The sequence below is a fragment of the Delphinapterus leucas genome, chromosome 11, assembly GCF_059928025.1.
Source record: "Delphinapterus leucas isolate spDelLeu-1000000601 "Yukka" chromosome 11, BTC_Dleu_Yukka2, whole genome shotgun sequence".
NCBI lineage: Eukaryota > Metazoa > Chordata > Mammalia > Artiodactyla > Monodontidae > Delphinapterus > Delphinapterus leucas.
Genome location: NC_143139.1, coordinates 30188811 through 30216336, shown reverse-complemented (window position 1 = coordinate 30216336; position 27526 = coordinate 30188811). Strand labels below are relative to the sequence as shown.

At 34.2% G+C, this 27526-nt stretch overlaps 1 protein-coding gene across 1 annotated transcript in view; it reads left to right on the top strand.

Moving 5' to 3' along the window:
- Positions 1-27303, top strand: part of ABCD2 (ATP binding cassette subfamily D member 2) — a 78452-nt gene extending 51149 nt beyond the window's left edge. Inside the window, exons 8-10 of the mRNA XM_022572467.2 lie at positions 7001-7085; positions 15425-15550; positions 25137-27303. Of these exons, the coding sequence (XP_022428175.2) occupies positions 7001-7085; positions 15425-15550; positions 25137-25356 (431 nt within the window). The 3' untranslated portion in view covers positions 25357-27303. The remainder of the gene's footprint in view (positions 1-7000; positions 7086-15424; positions 15551-25136) is intronic.
- The last annotated feature ends 223 nt before the right edge of the window (positions 27304-27526 follow it).

Here is a 27526-nt window from a genome sequence, read left to right as displayed (position 1 = left end):
TATTTTTTCGGACCACAATGCTATGAGACTAGATATCAGTTACAGGAAAAAAAACTGTCAAAAATACAAACATATGGAGGCGAAACAATGCACTACTAAATAACCAAGAGATCACTGAAGAAATCAAAGAGGAAATCAAAAAAGACTGAGAAACAAATGACAATGAAAACACGATGGCCCAAAAGCTATGGGCTGCAGCAAAAGCAGTTCTAAGAGGGAAGTTTATAGCAATGCAATCCTACTTCAAGAACCAAGAAACATCTCAAATAAACAACCTAACCTTACACCTAAAGAAATTAGAGAAAGAAGAACAAAAAAACCCCAAGTTAGCAGAAGGAAAGAAATCATACACATCAGATCAGAAATAAATGAAAAGCAAATGAAGGGAACAGTAGCAAAGATCAATAAAACTAAGAGCTGTTTCTTGGAGAAGATAAACAAAACTGATAAACCATTAGCCAGACTCGTCAAAAAAAAGAGGGATAAAACTCAGGTCAACAGAATTGGAAATGAAAAAAGAGAAGTAACAACTGACACTGCAGAAATACAAAGGATCAGGAGAGATTACTACAAGCAACTATATGCCAATAAAATGGACAACCTGAAAGTAATGGACAAATTCTTAGAAAAGCACAACCTTTCAAGACTGAACTAGAAAGAAATAGAAAATATAAACAGACCAATCACAAGCACTGAAATTGAAATTGTGATTAAATATCTTCCAACATATATGGACACCACGGGGAGAAAGTGGTGGGTAGGGATGATGTGATGAATTGGGAGATTGGGATTGACATATATACATTAATATGTATAAAATAGAAAAATGATAAGAACCTGCTGTATAAAAAAATAAATAAAATAAAATTTAAAAAAATCTTCCAACAAACAAAAGGCCAGGACCAGATGGCTTTACAGGTGAATTCTATCAAACATTTACGAAAGAGCTAACACCCATCCTTCTCAAACTTTTCCAGAATATAGCAGAGGGAGGAACACTCCGAAACTCATTCTAGGAGGGCACCATCACCCTGATACCAAAACCAGACAAAGATGTCACAAAGAAAGAAAACTACAGGCCGATATCACTGATGAACATAGATGCAAAATTCTCAGCAAAATACTAGCAAACAGAATCCTACAGCACATTAAAAGGATCATACACCATGATCAAGTGGGGTTTATCCCAGGAAGGCAAGGATTCTTCAATATATGCAATTAATCAATGTGATACACCATATTAACAAATTGAAGGAGAAAAACCATATGGTCATCTCAATAGATGCAGAAAAATCTTTTGACAAAATTCAACACCCATTTATGATAAAAACCCTCAGAAAGTAGACATAGAGGGAACTTACCTCAACATAATAAAGGCCATGTATGACAGACCCACAGCCAACATTGTTCTCAATGGTGAAAAACTGAAACCATTTGCACTAAGATCAGGAACAAGACAAGGTTGACCACTCTCACCACTCTTATTCAACATAGTTTTGGAAGTTTTAGCCACAGCAATCAGAGAAGAAAAAGAAATAAAAGGAATCCAAATCAGAAAAGAAGAAGTAAAGCTGTCACTGTTTGCAGATGACATGATACTATATAGAGAGAATCCTAAAGATGCTACCAGAAAACTACTAGAGCTAATCAATGAATTTGGTAAAGTAGCAGGATACAAAATTAATGCACAGAAATCTCTGGCATTCCTATACACTAATGATGAAAAATCTGAAAGAGAAATTAAGGAAACACTCCCATTTACCATTGCAACAAAAAGAATAAAATACCTAGGAATAAACCTACCTAAGGAGACAAAAGACCTGTATGCAGAAAATTATAAGACACTAAGGAAAGAAGTTAAAGATGATACAAACAGGCGGAGAGATACACCATGTTCTTGGTTTGGAAGAGTCAACATTGTGAAAATGACTATACTACCCAAAGCAATCTACAGATTCATTGCAATCCGTATCAAATTACCAACGGCATTTTTTACAGAACTAGAATAAAAATATTCACAATTTTATGGAAACATAAAAGATCCCTAATAGCCAAAGCAATCTTGAGAAAGAAAAATGGAGCTGGAGGAATCAGGCTCCCTGATTTCAGACTATACTACAAAGCTACAGTAATCAATACAGTATGGTGCTGGCAGAAAAATAGAAATATAGATTAATGGAACAGGATAGAAAGCCCAGAGATAAACCCACACTCATATGGTCACCTTATCTTTGATAAAGGAGGCAAGAATATCTAATGGAGAAAAGACAGCCTCTTCAATAAGTGGTGCTGGGAATGCTGGACAGTTACATGTAAAAGAATGAATTTAGAACTCTTCTAACACCATACACAAAAATACAATCAAAATGGATTAAAGACCTAAATGTAAGGCCAGACACTATGAAACTCTGAGAGGAAAACATAGGCAGAACACTCTATGACATAAATCACAGCAAGGTTTTTTTGACCTACCTCCTAGAGAAATGGAAATAAAAACAAAAATAAACAAATGCAACCTAATGAAACGTAAAAGCTTTTGCACAGCAAAGGAAACCATGAACATGACGATAAGACAACCCTCAGAATGGGGGAAAATATTTGCAAATGAAGCAAGTGACAAAGGATTAATCTCCAAAATATATAAGCAGCTCATGCAGTAAATATCAAAAATAAACAACCCAATCCAAAAATGGACAGAATACCCAAATAGACATTTCTCCAAAGAAGACATACAGTTTACCAACAAACACATGAATAGATGCTCAACATCACTAATCATTAGAGAAATGCAAATCAAAACTCCAATGAGGTGTCACCTCACACTGGTCAGAATGGCCATCATCAAAATATCTATAAACAGTAAATGCTGGAGAGGGTGTGGAGAAAAGGGAACCCTCTTGCACTGTTGGTGGGAATGTAACTTGTTACAGCCACTATGGAGAACAGTATGCAAGTTCCTTTAAAATCTACAAATAGAACTACCATATGACCCAGCAATCCTACTACTGGGCATATACCCTGAGAAAGCCATAATTCAAAAAGAATCATGTACCACAATGTTCATTGCATCACTATTAACAATAGCCAGGACAGGGAAGCAACCTAAGTGTCCATCGACAGATGAATGGATTAAGAAGATGTGGCACATATATACAATGGAATATTACTCAGCCATAAAAAGAAACGAAACTGAGTTATTTGTAGTGAGGTGGATAGACCTAGAAACTGTCATACATAGTGAAGTAAGTCAGAAAGAGAAAAACAAATACCAAATGCTAACACATATATATGAAATCCAAAAAAAAAAAAATTGGTTCTGAAGAACCTAGGGGCCAGACAGGAATAAAGACACAGACGTAGAGAATGGACTTGAGGCCACAGGGAGGGGGAAGAGTAAGCTGGGAATGAAGTTAGAGAGTAGCAGGGACATATATACACTACCAAATGTAAAATAGATAGCTAGTGGGAAGTAGCCACATAGCCCAGTGAGATCAGCTCGCAGCTTTTTGTCCACCTAGAAGGGTGGGATTGGGAGGCTGGGAGGGAGACGCAAGAGGGAGGAGATATGGAGATGTATGTATACGTATAGCTGATTCACTTTCTTATACAGCAGAAACTAACACATTGTAAAGCAATTATACTCTAATAAAGATGTTGAAAAAAAATCTTAAATAGCTCTGTTCTCTGTATCCTCACCTGTAAAGTGGGGATAAATATCTACCTTATAAAGATTCTGTGAAGATTAAGTTAGACTGTATGTAAAGTATTTAGAACAGTGGCACATAGTAAATGTGCAAGAATCAGTTGCTAAAGGTAATAGAACTAGTTGATATTGATACCATGATATTTTGTCTTTGTGTGATGGTACTTGATATTTTATATAGAAAGTTCACATGTATTATTTTATTGATCCTTACAATAAGCAAATAAGTTAGGCAAAAGAGGCATTATTCTATTTATTTTATTGTGTTTATAATATCATAATTCATAAGTGCTGTAAATATGGAAAGCAGGTTGTCTTTTTGTTTCATATGGTCAACTTTTCCCCAGTTTTAAAACACTGTGGCTGAATAACAACTGCCTGTTAATTTTGGGTAAGTTATTTTGGGTAAGTTTGAAATCGAACAATCTGAATAGAAATTTATAGTAAACATGAGACATTCTATCCTTTTAGAAGTCAAAAGAAATTCTGGAACTGTTTTTAAGAATTTTCCAACCTTAATAATGTAATAGTAATTGTTATGGTTTATTGAGTACTTACTCTGCAGAATATAACATATTAAGCAATTTACAGTGTCATCTTGTTTAATATTTGTGACTGTCTCATGATGTGGGTTTTACCAACTCCCTTTTACAGATGAAATTCAGAAGTTTAGTAGTTTCCCCAGGGCCCTCATCAAGTGGTGGGACAGGGATTCAAACACCGATGAGACGTGAAAGTCAATATTCTATATTAGGCTATGCCACTGCGCTATGCTATCTTAGGTTCTTAGATGCTAAAAAGACTTGCTATATCCTTACACATAAAAAAACAAATGCTAAGGAAACCCACTTTACTTGCCTAGTTCTTAAAAGATGAAACGTGTTTTAAAGTAAAGCAGGAAAGCGTTTAAATTTGCAAGGACATCACTTACTCTGGAAGAAGCCTGCTGAAGTTCTAGTAAGATTAGCTAACACTTTGCTTAGAGATATTCTTTGCTTTAGTAAAAGATGGATTTTAAAACTATGTTTTTTTCCATCAAAGATATTACAAAATAGAAAGGAGTAGAAGTGTTAACGAATAGACGTGAACTAAAGCAGTTTGTTCATCTTTAGGAAGCAGGAATACTGTTCACTTCTTAGCTGACTTATTCTCACCATTTCAACATCAAAGATGATATTATGACTTAGAGTTTTGATTTATATGTTCTCTGATCATGAAATATTGCCTACTAAAACTTTTGGGTTTAGTGGAACAAAGGACATGATTTATTTAAAATACATAAAATTAAAGCTTCCTTTGACCCAAATACTTTTGTCTTGTGCATTCTCAGTTGAGGGGGGAAACTTTTTTAAGCCCAGAATTTTTCTCCACTGTGTAGCAATCTGAACCTATTTGTCAAATCCTCACTTATGTTTCATAAATGCTATAAAGTTAAGTCATAGAGAAAATTTTATTTCAACAGTTTTCACTAGAAGCAAGAACTTTGAACCACATGGCATTTAGAGAGATTTTTTTTCCTAATATAAAATTATGGTTTTAAATAGATAGAAAATTCCTGGAAGTTTGCCCAAGAATGAACACTGGTTCCCTACTGGGGAGTATCATTGGGAAACAGGGAAAGTCTTATTTTCAATCCAGGGCACAAGAAACAATGAAACTCTACTTCTTATTTCCTTTCCCTTTGACCAAGTTTATTTAGAAATTTTATTAAAGATGAAAATTCAGCTGAGGAAGAATAAAGAAAGCAAAGAGCCTGGATTTTTTCCAAATGGAAAAATTAAGCCTTGAATACTCTGGGATTTGGAAATGTCGTGTGTGTGTGTGTGTGTGTGTGTGTGTGAAGTTTTGACATTTTCCTCTTTGAAAATCAGGCTTTGCCTAGTCTGCTCCATTTTATGATATTCCCACTTCAGAAAAATACTTGCTATGGCTGTCTTCCTAATAGGCCCCATGGTTTTGTTTCTAAGTAACATTTTTTTCTTATTACAAAATTAAGAAAGACCATAAAAATAATAAAATTTTCAAATATTATAAAAATGTATAGCTTAGAAAGTAAAAGTCTCATAATTCTATTCCCAGAGAGGTTGTGTATGTGTATTTATTTACAGAAATGCAATCATAATTTATATATGTATATGTGTTCTTCTAGTGAAAATCGTAGAAAGAAAATTTTCTCTATGACTTAATTGTATAGCATTTATGAAACATAAGTGAGGATTTGAAAAATAGATTCAGATTGCTATACAGTAGATAAGAGTTCTGGGCTTAAAAAATTTTCCCCCTGCCAACTGAGAAGGCAAAAGAGAAAAGTATTTGAGTCAAAGGAAACTTTAATTTTACATATTTATATAAATCATGTCCTTTGTTCCACTAAACGCAAAAGTTTTAGCAGGCAATCGAAAAATCTGCATATAACTTATAGTAGGCTGTCTCTAACCAAGTTTCCTCCATATCTGCCATTCTGCATTTGTGGATTAAACCAACTGCAAATTGTATAGTACTGTAGTATTTACTATTGAAAAAAATACCTGTATAAGTATTTCACAGTTCAATCTGTGTTGTTCAAGGGTCAACTGTATACAAACACATACACAATTCTGCAATTTGGTTTTCCATATAAAAAATATTCTAGGTACATTTCTATATCAGTATGTATTGATCTAAACTATTTTTTTAAAAAATAGAAGGCTTGCTTTTTGAATAAATAGCCAACAGAAACTCCTGCATATAAATAGACCTGCATATAAATCCTAGCTATAATATATGGCTGTGTAAAATTTGATATATCAACTTCTCCATGAATTTCAGCTTATCGACCTATAAAATAAAACTAATAATAGCTACCTAATAAGGTTGTGAAATATATAATGAGAAAACTCATATACAGTGCCAGTCAGATGGAAACCATTTAAGTTAGCTCCTGTCATACCCTTTGTAGACTTTGCAGTAAGCCTATGCAAATCTGTTGATCTTTTCTCCCACCACCCTCCAAAATAAGTCTATCAACTCTTTGGAGATATTCAGAAACAAACACATTTTCAAAGTGTCAGTATTTGGAATTCTTAGAAGACGTTTTGTCAATGTAAGTAATTATTACTGGTAAAAAATATCAAATCTAAATTAAAATGCTTAAAAATAAGGCTCTCTAGCTTATCCAAGCATTTCTGAGAAATATCAGGTTCTTTGTGTTAATAACTTAAACTTGCTAGGAATCACTTGTCTAGATAAAAACTGTAAAAGATGCTCTCTTTAGTTAAAAGATGCTTTATAAAATATATACTTATATATATTTTAAAGGATGGGATGCTGTTATGGACTGGAAAGATGTCCTGTCAGGAGGGGAAAAGCAAAGAATGGGCATGGCTCGCATGTTTTATCATAGGTAAGTATATTATATTCAAGTAATGACTATTCCATTTTTGTAACCAAAAAATGTTTGGATAGGATTCCGTGCCCTCATCTTTAGTCTGAAAATATTTTTCTGAAAAACTAGTGCTTAGAATTTACAGTTTTTTAATTTCCTAGGTTATTTTTTTAATGTGACAGAAATCTCCAAGTATTTAAAAAAAATTTTGTTGAGTAATGTTAGATGACAAAATTAAATTTTTATATGTCCTAAGTTTGAAAGTAGGATCATTACTAATTTTAAAATGTGAAGAATACATAACCACTGTTATACTGTTGTGAACACAGGAGGTAGACATTCAGTAATACTTCTCTATTAAATTCAAACTAAATTAACTTTCTAACCACTCAGTAGCCTATAAAACTTAGTAGTGCTCTCCTCCTTGAAAATCAGAGGCATATCCAATGGAAAAAGGAACCAGCCAGCCTAAGTCTTCATGGACTCAGAAATAAAGAGATGCAGGAAAAAATTTCTCTTGATAAAACTTTTCTATTTGCAACCAGCTTCATAGCCTTTTGAATTCAAGGTACCAAACATAAGACATTGAAAAGAAGTATTAAAGCTATTCTGATTTATTCCTCTTTTTTGTCCTATTCTTCTGTGAAAAATAAATTCCCCCCTTTTTTTTTTTACATTAGGCCTCTGGCAATGAAAACCTGAGTTGTTACTCACTTTTAATACTTATATCTTGGGCAAAAAAGCCCAAGAGTTATGTACATGAATGCCTGAATAGACCATAAGCTGGGGCATATGCCATACTCTTGAAGAAGCTGCAGTGGAAACAATAGTATCTTCATAGGGAACATTTAAAAGCTGATAAAAACCACACACAAAAAAATTATCAAGTAAGCCTCATTAAACACTTAGCAACAAGTTGGCTACCAATTTTTTAAAAATCTTTTATTATTGAAAAACCATTACAACTTCATCAAAGAAGAGAAAATTGTAAGATGAACCCCATATTCTCATCACACTGATTTAATACAGCACTTGATTTATCTATTTTTTATTTATGAAGCATTTTAAAGCAAATCCAAAATCATGGAATTTTTTCATTAAATACTTTGGCATCAATCTCTGAAATATTAGGATATTTTCTTACATAATATATCATAATCATAACTAAAAATTTGATAATAATCATTTAAAATCATTTAATACCTGGTTCATATTCATTTTCCCTGATTGTCCCAAAAATATCTTTTTATACTTGGTTTGTTCAAACCAAGATCCAAGCAAATTTTATATACTGAATTTTGTTGTTATATATCTTTTAATTATTTTTTAATTTAAAGAGTCTCTTCTTCTCCCTGCCTCTGTCCCCTTCCCCCATCTTTTATGCCATTGACTTGTTAAAGAAACTGGGTCAGTTGTCCTGTAAGAATGTTGTCCTTTCTAGATTGATCTGATTCCTTCCTCATGAGATCCCTTTACCTCTTTCCTCAATCTCCTATTTGTCTTGTAAACTGGAAATTAGAGCTAAAATCTTGATTATATTTAGGTTCAGCCTTTTTGGTAAGAATATAACATAAAATATTTATCATTAAAAAAATAATTTAAACAACTTTATTAAATATAATTATATGTTTATTTTATAAAAGTAGAAAATATGATAAGTAAAAATAAGAAAAAATCTGTTGTCTCACTACCTGTAACACATAATATTTTGGTATAGTTTTTTCTCTATTTTGGTATACAAAAGTTGGTTGGTATTTTTTAATGTAACGGCTTTCATACAGTATATTGCAGTTTGTATCCCTCTTCTTTTTTTTTGGCCACACCACACTGCTTGAAGGACCTTAGTTCCCTGACCAAGGATCAAACCCAGGCCCGTGGCAATGAAAGCACAGAGTCCTAACCACTGGACTGCCAGGGAATTCCCTATATCTCTCTTTTTATTTTGTATGCTATTATGTGTACTATTATGTAATAGCTAGCCAGGGTTTATTTATTAGTATTATCATTAGTGTTATTATTATTATAACAGTTATGTACCAAATACATAAATGTATTTAAGTATACAATTCTATGACTTTTGACAAATGTATATGCATTATGTAACCAATATCCCAATTAACATAAAGAATGTTTCCATCACCATAGAAAGTCTCTCATGCCCCTTTCCAGTCAAATCTCTCCGTAGACAATTTCTGTTCTGATTTCTATCCTCATAAATTACTTCTCCTGTTCTACAATTTCATATAAATTAAATCATACAAATATGCATTATTTTTGTGTTATACCTGGATTTTATTAATGAAAAAATATTGTGTAATAACATGGTATTTGTAATAATGACACAGTTAGTTCAAGAATATGGCAAGCTAAAGAAGGATGAACCAAAATTTGTGAACTCAGAATTTTTAGTGAAGTGCATTTTGGAATGACCATTTTGAGATGATTTGGTGAGATTCAAGAGTAAACTTTACAGTGTGACATTTATGACTAGCTATTACCCTGAATCTGTTTGAGCCTCATCCATAAATACTCACTAATATGATCCCCAGCATAATTGGTGAAATGTAATATGATGGAATGTAAGGTATGACCATAAATTTCTCACTGTGTCAGTGTGTTAATAAGATAAGCTCTGTAAGAAAAAACAACAGGCATTAATAAAAGATGCTAATCTAAATAGATTTTAAGTACCTATAACTAAAAATAAGTACTTGAAACTTTTGTATCTAAAATATTTTGGATATAATGTGATACTGAATAAAAATAAAGTTATAACAGTGGAAAGAATTTAGTGCTCCACAGAAAGATGAGGGGAGATGAGTAAGTTGAAAAGCAGAATTTATTGAGAAAAAAATAAAATGAAATAGAAATGCTAAATCCAGTGAAGGACCTGCACTGTTGGTGAGAATGTAAGTTGGTGCAGCCACTGTGGAAAACAGTATGGAGGTTCCTCAGAAAATTAAAAATAGAATTACCATATGATTCAGCAATCCCACTCCTGGGCATATATCTGGACAAAACTATAATTCAAAAAGATACATGAACCCCTGTGTTGATAGCAGCACTATTCACAATAGCCAAGACATGGAAACAACCTAAATGTCCATCAACAGATGAATGGATAAAGAAGATGTGGTACATATATACAGTGGAATACTACTCAGGCATAAAAAAGAATGAAATAATGCCATTTGCAGCAACATGGATGCAACTAGAGATTATCATACTAAGGGAAGTAAGTCAGAAAGAGAAAGACGAATACCATATGATGTCATTTATATGTGAAATCTAAAATATCACACAAATGAACTCCTCTATGAAATGGAAACAGACTCACAGACAGAAAGAACAGACTGGTAGTTGCCAAGGGGGAGGGGCTGGGGGAGGGATGGAGTAAGAAGTTGGGATTAGCAGATGTAAGCTTTATATATAGAATGGATAAACAACAAGGTCCTACTATATAGCACAGAGAACTATATTCAATATCCTGTGATAAACCATAATGAAAAAGAATATCAAAAAAGAATGTATAGGGGATTCCCTGGTGGTGCAGTGGTTAAGAATCCGCCTGCCAATGCAGGGGACGTGGGTTCGTGCCCTTGTCCGGGAAGATCCCACATGCCATGGAGTGGCTGGGCCCGTGAACCATGGCTGCTGGGCCTGCACGTCTGGATCCTGTGCTCTGCAACGGGAGAGGCCACAACAGGGAGGGGCCCGCGTACCACAAAAAAAAAAAAAAAAAAGAATGTATAGGGACTTCCCTGGCAGTCCAGTGGTTAAGCCTCCATGCTTCCAATGCAGGGGGTGCGGGTTCGATCCTTGGTCAAGGAACTAAGATCCCACATGCCATGCAGCGTGGCTGAGGGGGAAAAAAAAAAGTGTGTGTGTGTCTCTGAATCACTTTGCTGTACAGCAATGATCAACACAACATAGTAAATCAACTATACTTCAATAAAAAGTAAAAATAGGGCTTCCCTGGTGGCACAGTGGTTAAGAATCCACCTGCCAATGCAGGGGACACGGGTTTGAGCCCTGGTGTGGGAAGATCCCACATGCCGTGGAGCAACCGAGCCCATGCACTACAACTACTGAGCCTGCCCTCTAGAGCCTGCAAGCCACAACTACTGAGCCCACCTGCCACAACTACTGAATCCTGCACGCCTAGAGCCCGTGCTCCACAACAAGAGAAGCCACCGCAATGAGAAAGCCCACACATAGCAACAAAGACCCAATGCACCCCAAAATAGATAAATAAATAAATTTTTTTAAGTAAAATTTTTTAAAAATCGAGTGAAGGAAAAATATAATAATGAGAAAGTGCCTCCCCTCATTCTCAAAGGGTTAATAACAAGATTTGAGTTGTAATGTGGAACACTTGCTAACTAAAATGGAGAACTTTCGCAAGGAGTATTAAGTATCAAAGTTGTATACTCTTTTGAGAGGATTTAATTTTTTTTAAAGGATTACTATTTTTATTTTGGGGGGGTACTTTTTCCTTTTTTTTAACAACTTTATTGGAGTATAATTCTTTACAATGTTGTGCTAGTTTCTGCTGTATAACAAAGTGAATCAGTTATATGTATACATATATCCCGATATCCCCTCCCTCTTGCGTCTCCTTCCACCTTCCCTATCCCACCCCTCTAGGTGGACACAAAGCACTGAGCTGATCTCCCTGTGCTATGCGGCTGCTTCCCACTACCTATCTATTTTACAGTTGGTAGTGTATATATGTCCATACCACTCTTGCACTTCATCCCAGCCTACCCTTCCCTGTCCCTGTGTCCTCAAGTCCATTCTCTACATCGGCATCTTTATTCCTGTCCTGCCCTTAGGTTTCTCAGAACCGTTTTTTTTTTCAGATTCCATATATATGTGTTAGCATACGGTACTTGTTTTTCTCTTTCTGACCTACTTCACTCTGTATGACAGACTCTAGGTCCATCCACCTTGCTACGTATAACTCAATTTCATTTATTTTTATGGCTAATATTCCATTGTATATATGTGCCCATCTTCTTTAACCATTCATCTGTCAATGGACATTGCTTCCATGTCGTGGCTATTCTAAATAGTGCTGCAATGAACATTGTGGTACATGACTCTTTTTGAATTATGGATTTCTCAGGGTGTATGCCCAGTAGTGGGATTGGTGGGTAGTATGGTAGTTCTATTTTTAGTTTTTTAAGGAACTCCATACTGTTCTCCATAGTGGCTGTATCAATTTATATTCCCACCAACAGTGCAAGAGGGTTCCCTTTTCTACACACCCTCTGCAGCACTTACTGTTTGTAGATTTTTTGATGATGACCATTCTGACTGGTGTAAGGTGATACATCATTGTAATTTTGATTTTGCATTTCCCTAATGATTAGTGATGGTGAGCATTCTTTCATATGTTTGTTGGCAATCTTTATATCTTCTTTGGAGAAATGTCTATTTAGGTCTTCTGCCCATTTGTGGATGGGGTTGTTTTTTTTTTTCAATATTGAGCTATATTAGCTGCTTGTATATTTTGGAGATTAATTCTTTGTCAGTTACTTCATTTGCAAATATTTTCTCCCATTCTGAGGGCTGTCTTTTTGTCATGTTTATGGTTTCCTTTGCTATGCAACAGCTTTTAAGTTTAATTAGGTCCCATTTGTTTATTTTTGTATTTATTTCCATTTCTCTAGGTGGTGAGTCAAAAAGGATCTTGCTGTGATTTATGGCATAGAGTGTTCTGCCTATGTTTTCCTCTCAGAGTTTTATAGTGTCTGGCCTTACATTTAGGTCTTTAATCCATTTTGATTTTATTTTTGTGTATGGTGTTAGGGAGTGTTCTAATTTCATTCTTTTACATTTGGCTTTCCAGTTTTCCCAGCACCACTTATTGAAGAGGCTGTCTTTTCTCCATTTTATATTCTTGCCTCCTTTATCAAAGATAAGCTGACCATATCTGCATGGGTTTATCTCTGGCCTTTCTATCCTGTTCCATTGATCTATAGTTCTAGTTTTGTGCCAGTACCATACTGTTTTGATTACTGTAGTTTTGTAGTATAGTCTGAAGTCAGGGAGCCTGATTCCTCCAGCTTCGTTTTTCTTTCTCAAGATTGCTTTGGCTATTTGGTGTCTTTTGTGTTTCCATACAAATTGTGAAATTTTTTGTTCTAGTTCTGTGAAAAATGCCATTGGTAGTTCGATAGGGATTGCCTTGAATCTGTAGATTGCTTTAGGTAGTATAGTCATTTTCACAATGTTTATTCTTCCAATCCAAGAACATGGTATATCTCTCCATCTGTTTGTATCATCTTTAATTCCTTTCATCAAGATAGTGTCTCATAGTTTTCTGCATACAGGTCTTTTGTCTCCTTAGGTAGGTTTATTCCTAGGTATTTTATTCTTTTTGTTGCAGTGGTAAATGGGAGTGTTTCCTTAATTTCTCTTTCAGATTTTTCATCATTAGTGTATAGGAATGCAAGAGATTTCTGTGCATTCATTTGTATCCTGCTATTTTACCAAATTCACTGATTACTCCTTCTAGTTTTCTGGTATCATCTTTAGGATTCTCTATGTATAGTATCATGTCATCTGCAAACAGTGACAGTTTTACTTCTTCTTTTCCAATTTGTGTTCCTTTTATTTCTTTCTCTTCTCTGATTGCTGTGGCCGGGACTTCCAAAACTATGTTGAATAATACTGGTGGTGATTTTATCATGAATGGATGTTGAATTTTGTCAAATGCTTTTTCTGCATTTTTCAAGATGATCATGTGGTTTTATCTTTTCTTTTGGTGATGTGGTGTATTTCATTGATTGATTTGCTTATGTTGAACCATCCTTGTGAACTTGGGATGAATCCCACGTGGTTGTGGTGTATGAACTTTTTAATGTGTTGTTGGATTTGGTTTGCTAATTTTTTGAGAATTTTTGTGTCTACATTCACCAAAGTTGTTGGCCTGTAATTTGCTTTTTTGGTGGTGTCTTTGTCTGCTTTTGGTATCACAGTGATGGTGGCTTCGTTAGAATGTCTTTGGGAGTGTCCTCTCCTCTTCAACTTTTTGGAAGAGTTTGGGATGGATCAGTGTAAGTTCTTCTTTGTATGTTTGGTAGAATTCTCCTGTGAAGCCATCTGGTCCTGGACTTTCATTGGCATTTATTCTAAAATATCGGAATTTCTTCAGAGGAAGTTGTCCTGGTAAATACTTGGTACTGATTTTCAACCCTGAAATAAACAATAAATGACAGGCATGAGTTGACCTTTGGTCCCATTAACAAAACTAAGTCATGCTACTGAGTACCAAATAAGCCCAGACAGGCTTGAAAGAAAACAGAGAAAGGGAAAAAAAGATAAAGAGCTGAGGGGTGAAAATGAAAGGGAGAGAGTTATCAGGAGGAAATGGTGGCAAATGATAGGTGCCTCTGATAGTAGTAAACAATCATTTCCAGAGTAAAAATTGAGCTAGGAAAAAAATTGTTGAGTATAATCAGAAAAATATTTACTGATTTTTTTCCTTAAGAAAATGGTCTCAAAGTTACTAGGTTAAATGCCTACTCTAAATTTGTCAGATTAAGCATACTTACTTTTGTAGGGTCTTCGATCAATGAAATTCCATTAATTGTGATTAGGTACTCACATTGTTGATAAAATTATCTTCTCAATAAATGTTTGCCAACAGGATTGTGACCTGTTTGATAGTTAGCTACTATGTGTAATGTATTTTCTGTGTTAATTAGTCAGAACCTTGTCACCAAGAATGAACCTGCGTGCTGCAGGAAAGTGCATTCAGTAAGCTGTCTCATTTTTCCTCTGCCTCATATTCATGATTCACCCATCTGCAATAAAGCATATTGTATTATAAGCAGGTATCAAAAAATCTATTTTAAAATCTAAGAAGAGATGTAGAGAACAAATATATGGACACCAAGGGGGAAAAGGGGGATGGGATAAATTGGGAGATTGGGATTGACATATATCCATTATTGATAATAAAATAGATAACTAATGAGAACCTACTGTATAGCTCAAGAAACTGCTCATTGCTCTGTAGTGACCTAAATGGGAAGGAGTGCCGAAAAAGAGGGGATATATGTATACATATGGCTGATTGACTTTGCTGTACAGTAGAAACTAACACAACATTGTAAAGGAACTATACTCCAATAAAAATTAATTAAAAAAGTGAAATCTAAGAAAATATGAAATTCTAGTCTGAAGAGGGGTAATGACTTCTTTTTTGCTTTATTATTTATCACCATTAATATTGTCATTTTTCTCTTTTGCTCCTTTAAAATTGTTAACCTTGCAGCTCATATTGCCCAAAGAAAGATTTATAATTCAAAATGAAAAATTTTAATGTATTTGTCCTTATTTTTAAGACCAAAATATGCATTGCTGGATGAATGCACCAGCGCTGTCAGCATTGATGTTGAAGGAAAGATATTTCAGGCTGCGAAAGGGGCTGGAATTTCCTTACTTTCTATAACACACAGGCCTTCTCTTTGGTAAGTGTTTCCAATGCTCATTTATGATAGATGATTTTTCTTTATATTTCTGAAAGAATAACTTTGCCAAAGTTTTTACTATAGAGCATAAGACATTTCAGTTATTTTCTGCCTGTATTTCTCTTAACGTTAAACTATGTCTAAAAGAGTAAAATCAATCTCAAGCTAAAGGATGAAGTTCATGTATTTGATAACATATGACAGAGATTACTGATCTTTTCTGTATGCTTCTGAGTAACTATCTTTAGGCTTTTAAGATTTCCAAAAATTTGACTGCCCAATGGGTGGGACCTTACCAAAATTAAATTGAAAACAATGTATTTCTATGTCAAGGGAAAAATTGAAATGTGAAAATACTGCTATTAAAATATGAGAGCTAAAATAAAAGTAATGGAAGAACAAAAGGTACCCCAAACCTAACATTATAACAATGAATTTTTTGAAAATTATCATCACATTCCAATAATTCTGAAAGGAAGTAGAAAAATCCACTGATTTTTTTAAAACTGAAACAGTCATTATTCCATAGCATACACTGGGAAAGAATATATTATATAATTTACATCATCTTTTTAGTTCTTTTTTAAATATCCAGGAAAAAGAAATACCACAACTTGATATCCCTCCAAATGATTAAGTTGGAGAAAGCACAGGAAAATAAAGCATGGTTGTTTTTGCTTTGTTTTAAGGAAAAATGAACAAAAATGTTTTATAAATAATATTTCATAAAACCTAATGGGCCCTCCCATCAGGAAACTTGCACAATCCTCTTACATAGCCTCATCCACCAGAGGGCAGACAGCAGAAGCAAGAAGAACTACAATCCTGCAGCCTGTGGAACAAAAACCATGTTCACGGACAGATAGACAAGATGAAAAGGCAGAGGGCTATGTACCAGATGAAGGAACAAGATAAAACCCCAGAAAAACAACTAAATGAAGTGGAGATAGGCAACCTTACAGAAAAAGAATTCAGAATAATGATAGTGAAGATGATCCAGGACCTCGGAAAAAGAATGGAGGCAAAGATCGAGAAGATGCAAGAAATGTTTAACAAAGACCTAGAAGATTTAAAGAACAAACACCTAGAAGAACTAAAGAACAAACAAACAGAGATGAATAGTACAATAACTGAAATGAAAAAAACACTAGAAGGAATCAATAGCAGAATAACTGAGGCAGAGGAACAGATAAGTGACCTGGAAGACAGAATGGTGGAATTCACTGCTGCAGAACAGAATAAAGAAAAAAGAATGAAAAGAAATGAAGACAGCCTAAGAGACCTCTGGGACAACATTAAATGCAAAAATATTCGCATTATAGGGGTCCCAGTAGGAGAAGAGAGAGTGAAAGGACCCAAGAAAATATTTGAAGAGATTATAGCCGAAAACTTCTATAACATGGGAAAGGAAATAGCCACCCAAGTCCAGGAAGTGGAGAGAGTTCCATACAGGATAAACCCAATGAGAAACACTCCAAGACACATAGTAATCAAATTGGCAAAAATTAAAGACAAAGAAAAAGTATTGAAAGCAGCAAGGGAAAAACGACAAATAACATACAGGGGAACTCCCATAAGTTTAACAGCTGATTTCTCAACAGAAACTCTACAAGCCAGAAGGGAGTGGCATGACATATTTAAAGTGATGAAAGGGAATAACCTACAACCAAGATTACTCTACCCAGCTAGGATCTTATTCAGATTTGATGGAGAAATCAAAAGCTTTACAGACAAGCAAAAGCTAAGAGAATTCAACACCACCAAACCAGCTCTACAACAAATGCTAAAGGAAATTCTCTAAGTGGGAAACACAAGGGAAGAAAAGGACCTACAAAAACAACCAAAAACAATTAAGAAAATGGTAATAGGAACTTATATATCAATAATTACCTTAAACATGAATGGATTAAATGCTCCAACCAAAAGACACAGGCTCGCTGAATGGATACAAAAACAAGACCCATATATATGCTGTCTACAAGAGACCCACTTCAGACTGAGGGACATGTACAGACTGAAAGTGAGGGGATGGAAAAAGATATTCCATGCAAATGGAAATCAAAAGAAAGCTGGACTAGCTATACTCATATCAGATAAAATAGACTTTAAAATAAAGAATGTTACAAGACACAAGGAAGGATACTACATAATTATCAAGGGATCAATCCAAGAAGAAGATATAACAATTATAAATATATATGCACCCAACATAGGAGCACCTCAATACATAAGGCAAATGCTAAGAGCTCTAAAAGAGGAAATGGACAGTAACACAATAATAGTGAGGGACTTTAACACCTCACTTACACTAATGAATAGATCATCCAAAATGAAAATAAATAAGGAAACAGAAGCTTTATATGACACAATACACCAGATAGATTTAATTGATATTTATAGGACATTCCATCCAAAAACAGCAGATTACACTTTCTTCTCAAATGCACATGGCACATTCTCCAGACTAGATCACATCTTGGGTCACAAATCAAGCCTCAGTAAATTTAAGAAAATTGAAATCATATCACGCATCTTTTCTGACCACAATTGTATGAGATTAGAAATCAATTACAGGGAAAAAACCATAAAAAACACAAACACATGGAGGCTAAACAATATGTTACTAAATAACCAAGAGATCACTGAAGAAATCAAAGAGGAAATCATAAAATACCTAGAGCGAAATGACAATGAAAACATGACGATCCAAAACCTATGGGATGCAGCAAAAGCAGTTCTAAGACAGAAGTTTATAGCAATACAATCCTACCTCAAGAAACAACAAACATCTCAAATAAACAACCTAACCTTACACCTAAAGCAACTAGAGAAAGAAGAACAAAAAAACCCCAAAGTTAGTAGAAGGAAAGAAATCATAAATATCACAGCAGAAATAAATGAAATAGAAACAAAGAAGACAGTAGCAAAAATCAATAAAACTAAAAACTAGTTCTTTGAGAAGATAAACAAAATTGATAAACCATTAGCCAGACTCATCAAGAAAAAGAGGGAGAAGACTCAAATCAATAAAATTAGAAATGAAAAAGGAGAAGTTACAACTGACACTGCAGAAATACAAAGCATCCCAAGAGACTACTACAAGCAACTCTATGCCAATAAAATGGGCAACCTGGAAGAACTGGACAAATCCTTAGAAAGGTATAACCTTCCAAGACTGAACAAGGAAGAAATAGAAAATATGAACAGACCAATCACAAGCACTGAAATTAAGACTGTGATTAAAAATCTTCCAAAAAAACAAAAGCCCAGTACCAGGTGGTGTCACAGGTGAATTCTATCAAACATTTAGAGAAGAGCTAACACCCATCCTTCTCAAACTCTTCCAAAAAATTGCAGAGGAAGGAACACTCCCAAACTCATTCTATGAGGCCACCATCACCCTGATACTAAATCCAGATAAAGATACTACAAAAAAAGAAAATTACAGACCAATATCACTGATGAATGTAGATGCAAAAATCCTCAACAAAATACTAGCAAACAGAATCCAACAACACATTAAAAGGATCATACACCATGAGCAAGTGGGATTTATCCCAGGGATGCAAGGATTCTTCAATATACGCAAATCAATCAATGTGATACACCATATTAACAAATTGAAGAAGAAAAACAATATAATTATCTCAATAGATGCAGAAAAAGCTTTTGACAAAATTCAACACCCATTTATGATAAAAACTCTCCAGAAAGTGGGCATAGAGGGAACCTACCTCAACATAATAAAGGCCATATATGACAAACCCACAGCAAACATCATTCTCAATGGTGAAAAATTGAAAACATTTCCTGTAAGATCAGGAACAAGACAAGGATGTCCACTCTCACCAGTACTTTTCAAAATAGTTTTGGAAGTCCTAGCCACAGAAATCAGAGAAGAAAAAGAAATAAAAGGAATACAAATTGGAAAAGAAGTAAAACTGTCACTGTTTGCAGATGACATGATACTATACATAGAGAATCCTAAAGATGCCACCAGAAAATTACTAGAGCTAATCAATGAATTTGGTAAAGTAGCAGGATACAAAATTAATGCACAGAAATCTCTTGCATTCCTATACACTAATGATGAAAACTCTGAAAGAGAAATTAAGGAAACACTCCCATTTACCATTGTAACAAAAAGAATAAAAGACCTAAGAATAAACCTACCTAGGGAGACAAAAGACCTGTATGCAGAAAACTATAAGACACTGAGTAAAGAAATTAAAGATGTTACAAACAGATGGAGAGATATACCATGTTCTTGGAGTGGAAGAATCAATATTATGAAAATGACTCTACCACCCATAGCAATCTACAGATTCAATGCAATCCCTATCAAATTAACAATGGCATTTTTAACAGAACTAGAACAAAAAAACCTTAAAATTTGTATGGAGACACAAAAGACCTGGAATAGCCAAAACGGTCTTGAGGGTCAAAAACAGAGCTGTAGGAATCAGACTCACTGACTTCAGGTTATACCTCAAAGCTACAGTAATCAAGACAATATGGTACTGGCAGAAAAACAGAAATATAGATCAATAGAACAGGATAGAAAGCCCAGAGATAAACCCACCCACCTATGGTCAACTAACCTATGGCAAAGGAGGCAAGGATATACAATAGAGAAAAGACTGTCTCTTTAATAAGTGGTGCTGGGAAACCTGGACAGCTACATGTAAAAGAATGAAATTAGAACACTCCCTAACACCATACACAAAAATAAACTCAAAATGGATTAGAGACCTAAATGTAAGACCGGACACTGTAAAACTCTTAGAGGAAAACATAGGAAGAACACTGTTTGACATAAATCACAGCAAGATCTTTTTTGATCCACCTCTTAGAGTAATGGAAATAAAAAGAAAAATTAACAAATGGGACCTAATGAAACTTAAAAGTTTTTGTAAACCAAAGGAAACTACAAACAAGACAAAAAGACAACCCTGAGAATGGGAGAAAAAATTTGCAAACGAATCAATGGACAAAGGATTAATCTCCAAATATATAAACAGCTCATGCAGCTCAATATTAAAAAAACAAACAACCCAATCCAAAAATGGGCAGGAGAAAAAAAAAACCTAATGGTATTTTTCCTTTTTAAAAAATTATGATACCATTTTTATCATTCCCCTACTTTTTTATTGATTCATCATCATAATAATAGTTGCTAATGCCGATTCAGCACCTATTCTATTCCAGGCTCATTTTATTTAAGCCTAATAACAACACTATAGAGTACAGGTAGTCTAATTATTCCCATTATACAGATGAAGAAACTGAGAGCTAGAAAAATGAGAAAAGTAATTTACTATGATCATACTCCCTATACTCTACTATATTGCTCTACGTATTTAAGGAACTCAAAATGTATCTCATGCATAAATCATAAAAACACTTTTTCATTCACACTGAGTTCTACTCTCTACATTTGCATTTCTATTTCATAAATCAAAATCTTTTCCTTTGACAAGTTAGTAACTATATAATGGACTCTATATGCTTTGGCCTCCTATTTCCCAAGGGACAGGAAGGATTCTTCCTCTCTCTCTGACTAGAGCATTCTTTGGCATGTGGCTGATCACATTTATGCCAAATCTGTCATTATATACACGACTTCAAACCTAGACTAAGTAGCAAGCTTTATTTGAGTTAAAGCCTTTGGGTCTTTGAAGCCTTTCCAGACCCTTTACCTTATAGAAATGTTTACTTTAAAATTGTGAGTAAGCTGAGCATTCCATGCAGATCAGGCTTTAATTGTTCAGACTTCTTTGACTGAATTCTACTTCTATAGAGAAGATAATAATCTATTTCACACTTTATTTAAACATTCATATTTTTCATATTTTTCTTTCCTCACATAGTTTACCTGAAAATAGAGGATTTCATGAAGTGACCCTTTCTACGGAATTTTGTAGTTTGTCTCTCTGTTGTTAAAGAATTAATTAGCATCTGGAGTGATAGGACCCTGATTTGCCAGTCTCCCCAGAGGCAGTCTGGATCTAGTCCAGGATGAGGTAGAGTCCATGTCAATGAGTGTGATTGCTCTGATTTCCCCTTGGATAAAACCAACAGGAACTGGTTTAAGACAGTCATGACATACGCCTGTGGAACCAGGCCAGATGAACTCTTGAGTCCTTTCTGGCTCTTAGTCTTGGTGTTTTTCTGACTTTTATCAATGGGTTTATTATGCCTTCCTGTCATTTAGTTCCTATTCAAGTAGCCTAAAGAGGCATTGGAAGCATATTCAGCCATTTTTTTCTTAATTTAAGAACAAAGAGGTTTTTGTTGGTGGTGGTGGTATTGTTGTTTTTAAGACTTTTTTTTAGTTTTAGGTTCACAAAAAAATTGAAAGGAACAGAAATATGCCTTATACTCTCTGCCCAAACATGCATAGCCTCCCCCATTATCAACATCCCCCACCAGAGTGGTATAATTGTTACAATTGATGAACCTATACTGACACATCATTATCATCCAAAGTCCATAATTTACATTAGGGTTCACTTAGTGTTGTGCAGTCTGTGGGTTTGGACAAATTTATAATTACATGTATCTATCATTATAGTATTATATAGAATATTTTCACTGCTCTAAAAATCCTCTGTGCTCTGCTTATTTACCCCTCCCTCCGCAACACTTAGAAACCACTCATCTTTAATGTTTCCACAGTTTTTCCTTTTCCAGAATGTCATATACCTGGAACCATACAGTATGTGGCCTTTTCAAATTGGTTTCTTTAACTTGGTGATGATAGTCATTTAATTTTCCTCCATGTCTTTTCATGGCTTGCTAGCTCATTTCTTTTTAGTGCTGAATGATATTCCACTGTTTTGATGTCACAGTTTGTTTATCCATTCACCTACTGAAGGACATTTGGTTGCCTCCAAGTTTTAGCAATTATGAATAAAGCTGTTATAAACATTCATATGCAGGTTTTTGTGTGGACATGAGTTCTCTCAAGTCCTTTGGGTAAATATCAAGGCGTTCAGTTACTGGATCATACTGTTAAGAGTATGTTTAGTTTTGTAAGAAACTGCAAAACTCTCTTCCAAAGTAGCTCTATCATTTTTCATTACCACCAGCAATGAAAGAGAGTTCCTATTGGTCCACAGCTTTACACTTGGTGTTGTCAGTATTCTGGATTTTGTCCATTCAAATAGGTAGGTAGTGGACAATTTTTTAAACAAATAATAAAATCTAATTTTATACTTTCTAACAAGAAAAACATGTTTTTAATTGCAGCTACCCATAGTATATTTTGCTGTAAACTGAAAAGTGCATTAGTTCTGCTTTTTGAACTAGTTTAGTCATTTTAGGTTGTAGAAATCTATTATTTCTGATTATCCTTTCTTCCTACATGAAATTCTTATTTTACCTGAAAAGATTTCAGAAGAGGAAAAATATATATTATATTTTCTTCCATAACAACAAATGGGTAATTGTTGATTGTAAAGATGAAAATCAATACCAGTATCAGAAGAGGTCAAAAATTATAGAAGCTTATTAAATTATCTGATTCTTGAATAGAATTACAATTTTATAATTATCACTATCCAGTGGTTTATCTTATTTGTGTAGAATGTCTGCAGATTATTTCCAATGAGGCTCTGTTAAAATAGTAGTTTCTTTTAAATTCCTCTGACTAAGATAAACTCTGAAATATTATTTTAGCCCATAATATAGAACACACCTTTGAATATCAGGTCATGAAACACCTATACAGTTTCTTCCCCCATGTAAAAACCAAATAATGTTGTAGGACCAGAGTGATGAGCCAAACCTCCAATATAAATTGAAGATGGAAGTTGCTCAAGATCTGAACTACTGTGTTCTAAAATTGCTCCTCGTTGTAGATCAAAGGTTAGGAAAGCCCAAGAGAAGTTGAGAATGTAATAAACAAAATATTTTTTTACTATTATTTCTCTTATATCACCATCCTTCTTTTGTTTTTCCATTACTTTTGTTTTAGCTCTCATATTTTAATAGCACTTTTGTCACATTTAAATTTTTTCCCTTGATTTAGGAATACATTGTTTTCAATTTAATTTTTGTCAGGTCCCACCCATTGTGAGGTCAAATTTTTGGAAAACTTAAAACCCTAAAGATAGTTACTCAAAAGCATATGGAAAAGATTAATCTCTGTCATATGTTATCAAACATATGAACTTCAGCCTTCAGCTTGAGAGTGATATTTACTCTTTTAGACATAGTTTAACTTAGTTTAGCTTCCCCATCTTACAGCATGTTGAAACCACCCAAACAAAATGGAATGAAACCCAAATTTCTATCAATTGGTGAATGGATAAAATGTGTATACAATGGAATATTATTCAGCCATAAAAATGAATGAAGTACTAACACTACAACTAGATGAACTTTGAAATCATTTTGTTGGGTGGAAGAAGTCAGTCACAAAAAGCCACATTTTGTATGAGTCCATATATATGAAATGTCCAGAACAGAAAAATCCATAGAGACATAAAGGAGATTGGTGGTTGGCAGGGGATGAGCAGAAGGAGAGATTGGGAGGGACTGCTAATGTGTATGAGGTTTCTTTTTGGGGTGAAGAAAATATTCTGGAATTGGATAGTGCTGATGGTTGCATGAGCTTATAAATATACCAAAAATCATTGAATTTTACATTTTAAAAGGATGAATTTATGGTATATGAATCATATCTCAGTTTAAAAATGGAGGTAAAAGCTATTTGATATACCCCCACTGATCGTAGTAAATAATGACTGATGAGAGCTTAAAAGAGGGCAAGAAGTGAGAAAAACTGTAAGAGAAGACACATAAGAACATGTGCCTCTTCAGCACAGTGACAAAATGCAGTGGCTCAGCCATGCAAGGACAGCTCTGCCAGATTACCCTTTTTACACACACCCCACAATTCCCAGAAATTGGTGACCTCAGCCTTCATTTAGGAGAAGGTGAACTGCCTTCTGTCTCATCAATAAAGTCATCTCTATACCTCTCTGAAGTTCCTAATTATGAACTTGAGCCATGAGAAAAGAGATTAAATTATATGAAAGCATGGAAGTATTGATAGCTGAAGATTTCTATCAGTTCATTTTTTTAAATGTTTTAAAACTTTAATTTTTGAGAAATTTTTACTTATGTTGACGAACTCATTCCCGAAGGATAGTGTACTAATGAATTGGTATTGTATTTCCTTTATTTTTCTTAGTTATTTTTTTTAATAGCCTTTTAAATTTTTACTTTCTTCCCTCTGCTTCCTTTCCTTATTCCCATTCTAAGTATGCTTTGATATTTATTCATACTGGGCTATGAATATAAATAAATGCAACAGTATGTCTTCCTTTGCAATTCATGTATATTCACAATATAAAATAAATTTAATACAAGCAATAGAACTTCCTAGAGGCTAGACTAATGACTTTCGGAGTAAAAAAATTCACAATATTTTACCTTTTGAGGGATTCTTGAAAATCAAATGTAAAATAGGCACCTTACTTAAAATTTGCCTTTGGATATCAATTAGAATGATAAATCTATAACTAAAATGGCTTTTTGTAATTATTGCTAATAATATTATTTCATTTTGATTATGCAGGAAATACCACACTCATTTATTACAGTTTGATGGTGAAGGAGGTTGGCGCTTTGAACAATTGGACACTGCTATTCGTTTAACACTAAGTGAAGAAAAACAAAAGCTAGAATCTCAGCTAGCTGGAATTCCCAAAATGCAGCAGAGACTCAATGAACTATGTAAAATTTTGGGAGAAGACTCGGTGCTGAAAACAATAAAAAATGAAGATGAGACATCCTAATTTATTTTGACATATTTTAAAAGTTAATTTTTAGTTAAAGGCTCAGAGACACTTATAGGGCATGCATTGTGTTAAGCTAAGCACAGAGGAAAAAAAGACAGCAAGAAATGCTTTATAAGATTTTAGCATCAAGGAAATATAAGATCTGACTTTTCAGAAGAAAATAAATGAATGCATTATGTAAGATTAGTCATTATGGCTTATACTAATTCCTAGTGAAAGCCTAATTCACATGTAAAACAGGATTTTCTAGGTAACTTCATAATGAATACTAGATTTGCTAATGTGTATGTGTTGTGTCTGAAATTCTTAACAAACATGGGACATATCTTGAGAATGGATAACTTAAGAGCAGTGTTTGGGTTGAAACAAGGTGATAAAGTTAGAAGTTTGAGTAACATTTCTATCCATTTATGGTTTTTAGATTTAACAGCTAGAATTCATGTTCCTTTATTGCTAATGGTCAACTAAACCTGTGTACAAAACCTCTAACAGTTTGATAAATAATTTCAATACGAAAGAAATTCTTTTAATGGCAGTGGTTGAAAGAAAGAAACATGGCTATACTTCTTTTATATGTATAAAATATCCTATTTTTAATTTTAGATTTTGAGCATCTCATGGGCACATAAATTCATTTTAATGAGAATCTTACATATTTGTTAATAAACTTTCATTTTAAAAAGAGAATTGCCAATACAGAAAAGGAGTATCCAAACAATGTTTGTCTCAGCCTGTTACTTTACTTGGAAGGATTATATATTGCAAATTCTGTCCAGAAATACTTAGCTTGTTTTTGTCCCCAAAGGAGGAGTCCACCACATTTTGAAAATAGCAGTGCTATAATAGAATAGAGGGATTTTCAAAATCATAGTAGTAATAACATGCATTGGAATAGTACTTTATAATTTACAATCCTCACTTACATCAATTAATTTTAATCCTGTGGCAAACTTTTGAGGCAAATATTTTTTTTCCTAGTTTGCTTTTGAGAAAATTGACACTCAGATTTGCCCTAATCATGCAGTTTATTTAGGGGCAGATCCAGGGATCAAATGAATTTCCCCTGTTTCCCTGGTTCAGTGCTATTTTCAGTATTATCCTTGAAATTCAACTGGGCTATAATAGCAATAAAAGTTAGATGAGATGTTGAAAAGAGAATAAATTTAGTAATTTTAGTGTTATTGTTGTTTGATTATTGTTTACAAGGTATGGAAATTTAAGTACAAAATGGAAAGGTTATTGATCTGTGGTTTAAAATAGGTCAGGAGGGCTTCCCTGGTGGCGCAGTGGTTGGGAGTCCTCCTGCCGATGCAGGGGACACGGGTTCGTGCCCCGGTCCGGGAGGATCCCACATGCCGCAGAGCGGCTAGGCCCGTGAGCCATGGCCGCTGGGCCTGCGCATCCGGAGCCTGTGCTCCAAAACAGGAGAGGCCACAACAGTGAGAGGCCTGCGTACCGCAAAATAATAATAATAATAAAATAGGGCAGGAAAGTTAGCAAATCTTTCAGCACCTATGCACTCATACGCAATATTAATGTACCCCTACAGTCACCACTCAGAAGGGGAATTGTGTTATAAATCAATTTAATATTTATTGAACATAATGAGAAAGAATCTGTCTGGAATAGTCATATGAAATAAATCTTATATATTCGATTGCCTTGGAGTTGGAAGTATGAGAGCCAGGACTACCATTTTAATCTCCTACTGTGTATGCCACCATGTTTATAAAAATGGAAATGCTGTTATTAGTGGTTTAGGATTTTATTTGCATATTTAGACACAGCCGTAATAGATGTTAAGTCAGTGATTCTCAGACTTTTTCAGCTGGTAGAGTACCTGTATGTCATTCATGCTGCTTGTAATAGAACATGTAATAGAATCATGACATTTTCGTATTTTCAATTCTTCCATGCTAAGACATTTTTATTATCAATAAATGTAACCACCTTATGTGAAGGAATGTAATATAAAATCAAAACCAGTACATCTAAGTTTTTCTGTTAGTATCATTAGCTGTTCATTTATTCATTTGTCAGTTACTACTACTTCCTATTAGAAAAGTGAGGCAGACATCAAAGGTTTAAAAAAAAAGCATGGAACGAAAACTTAAACTTGATAAAAATTATTCATTAATCTAAGTTCTATATTAGCAGTTATTCAGTT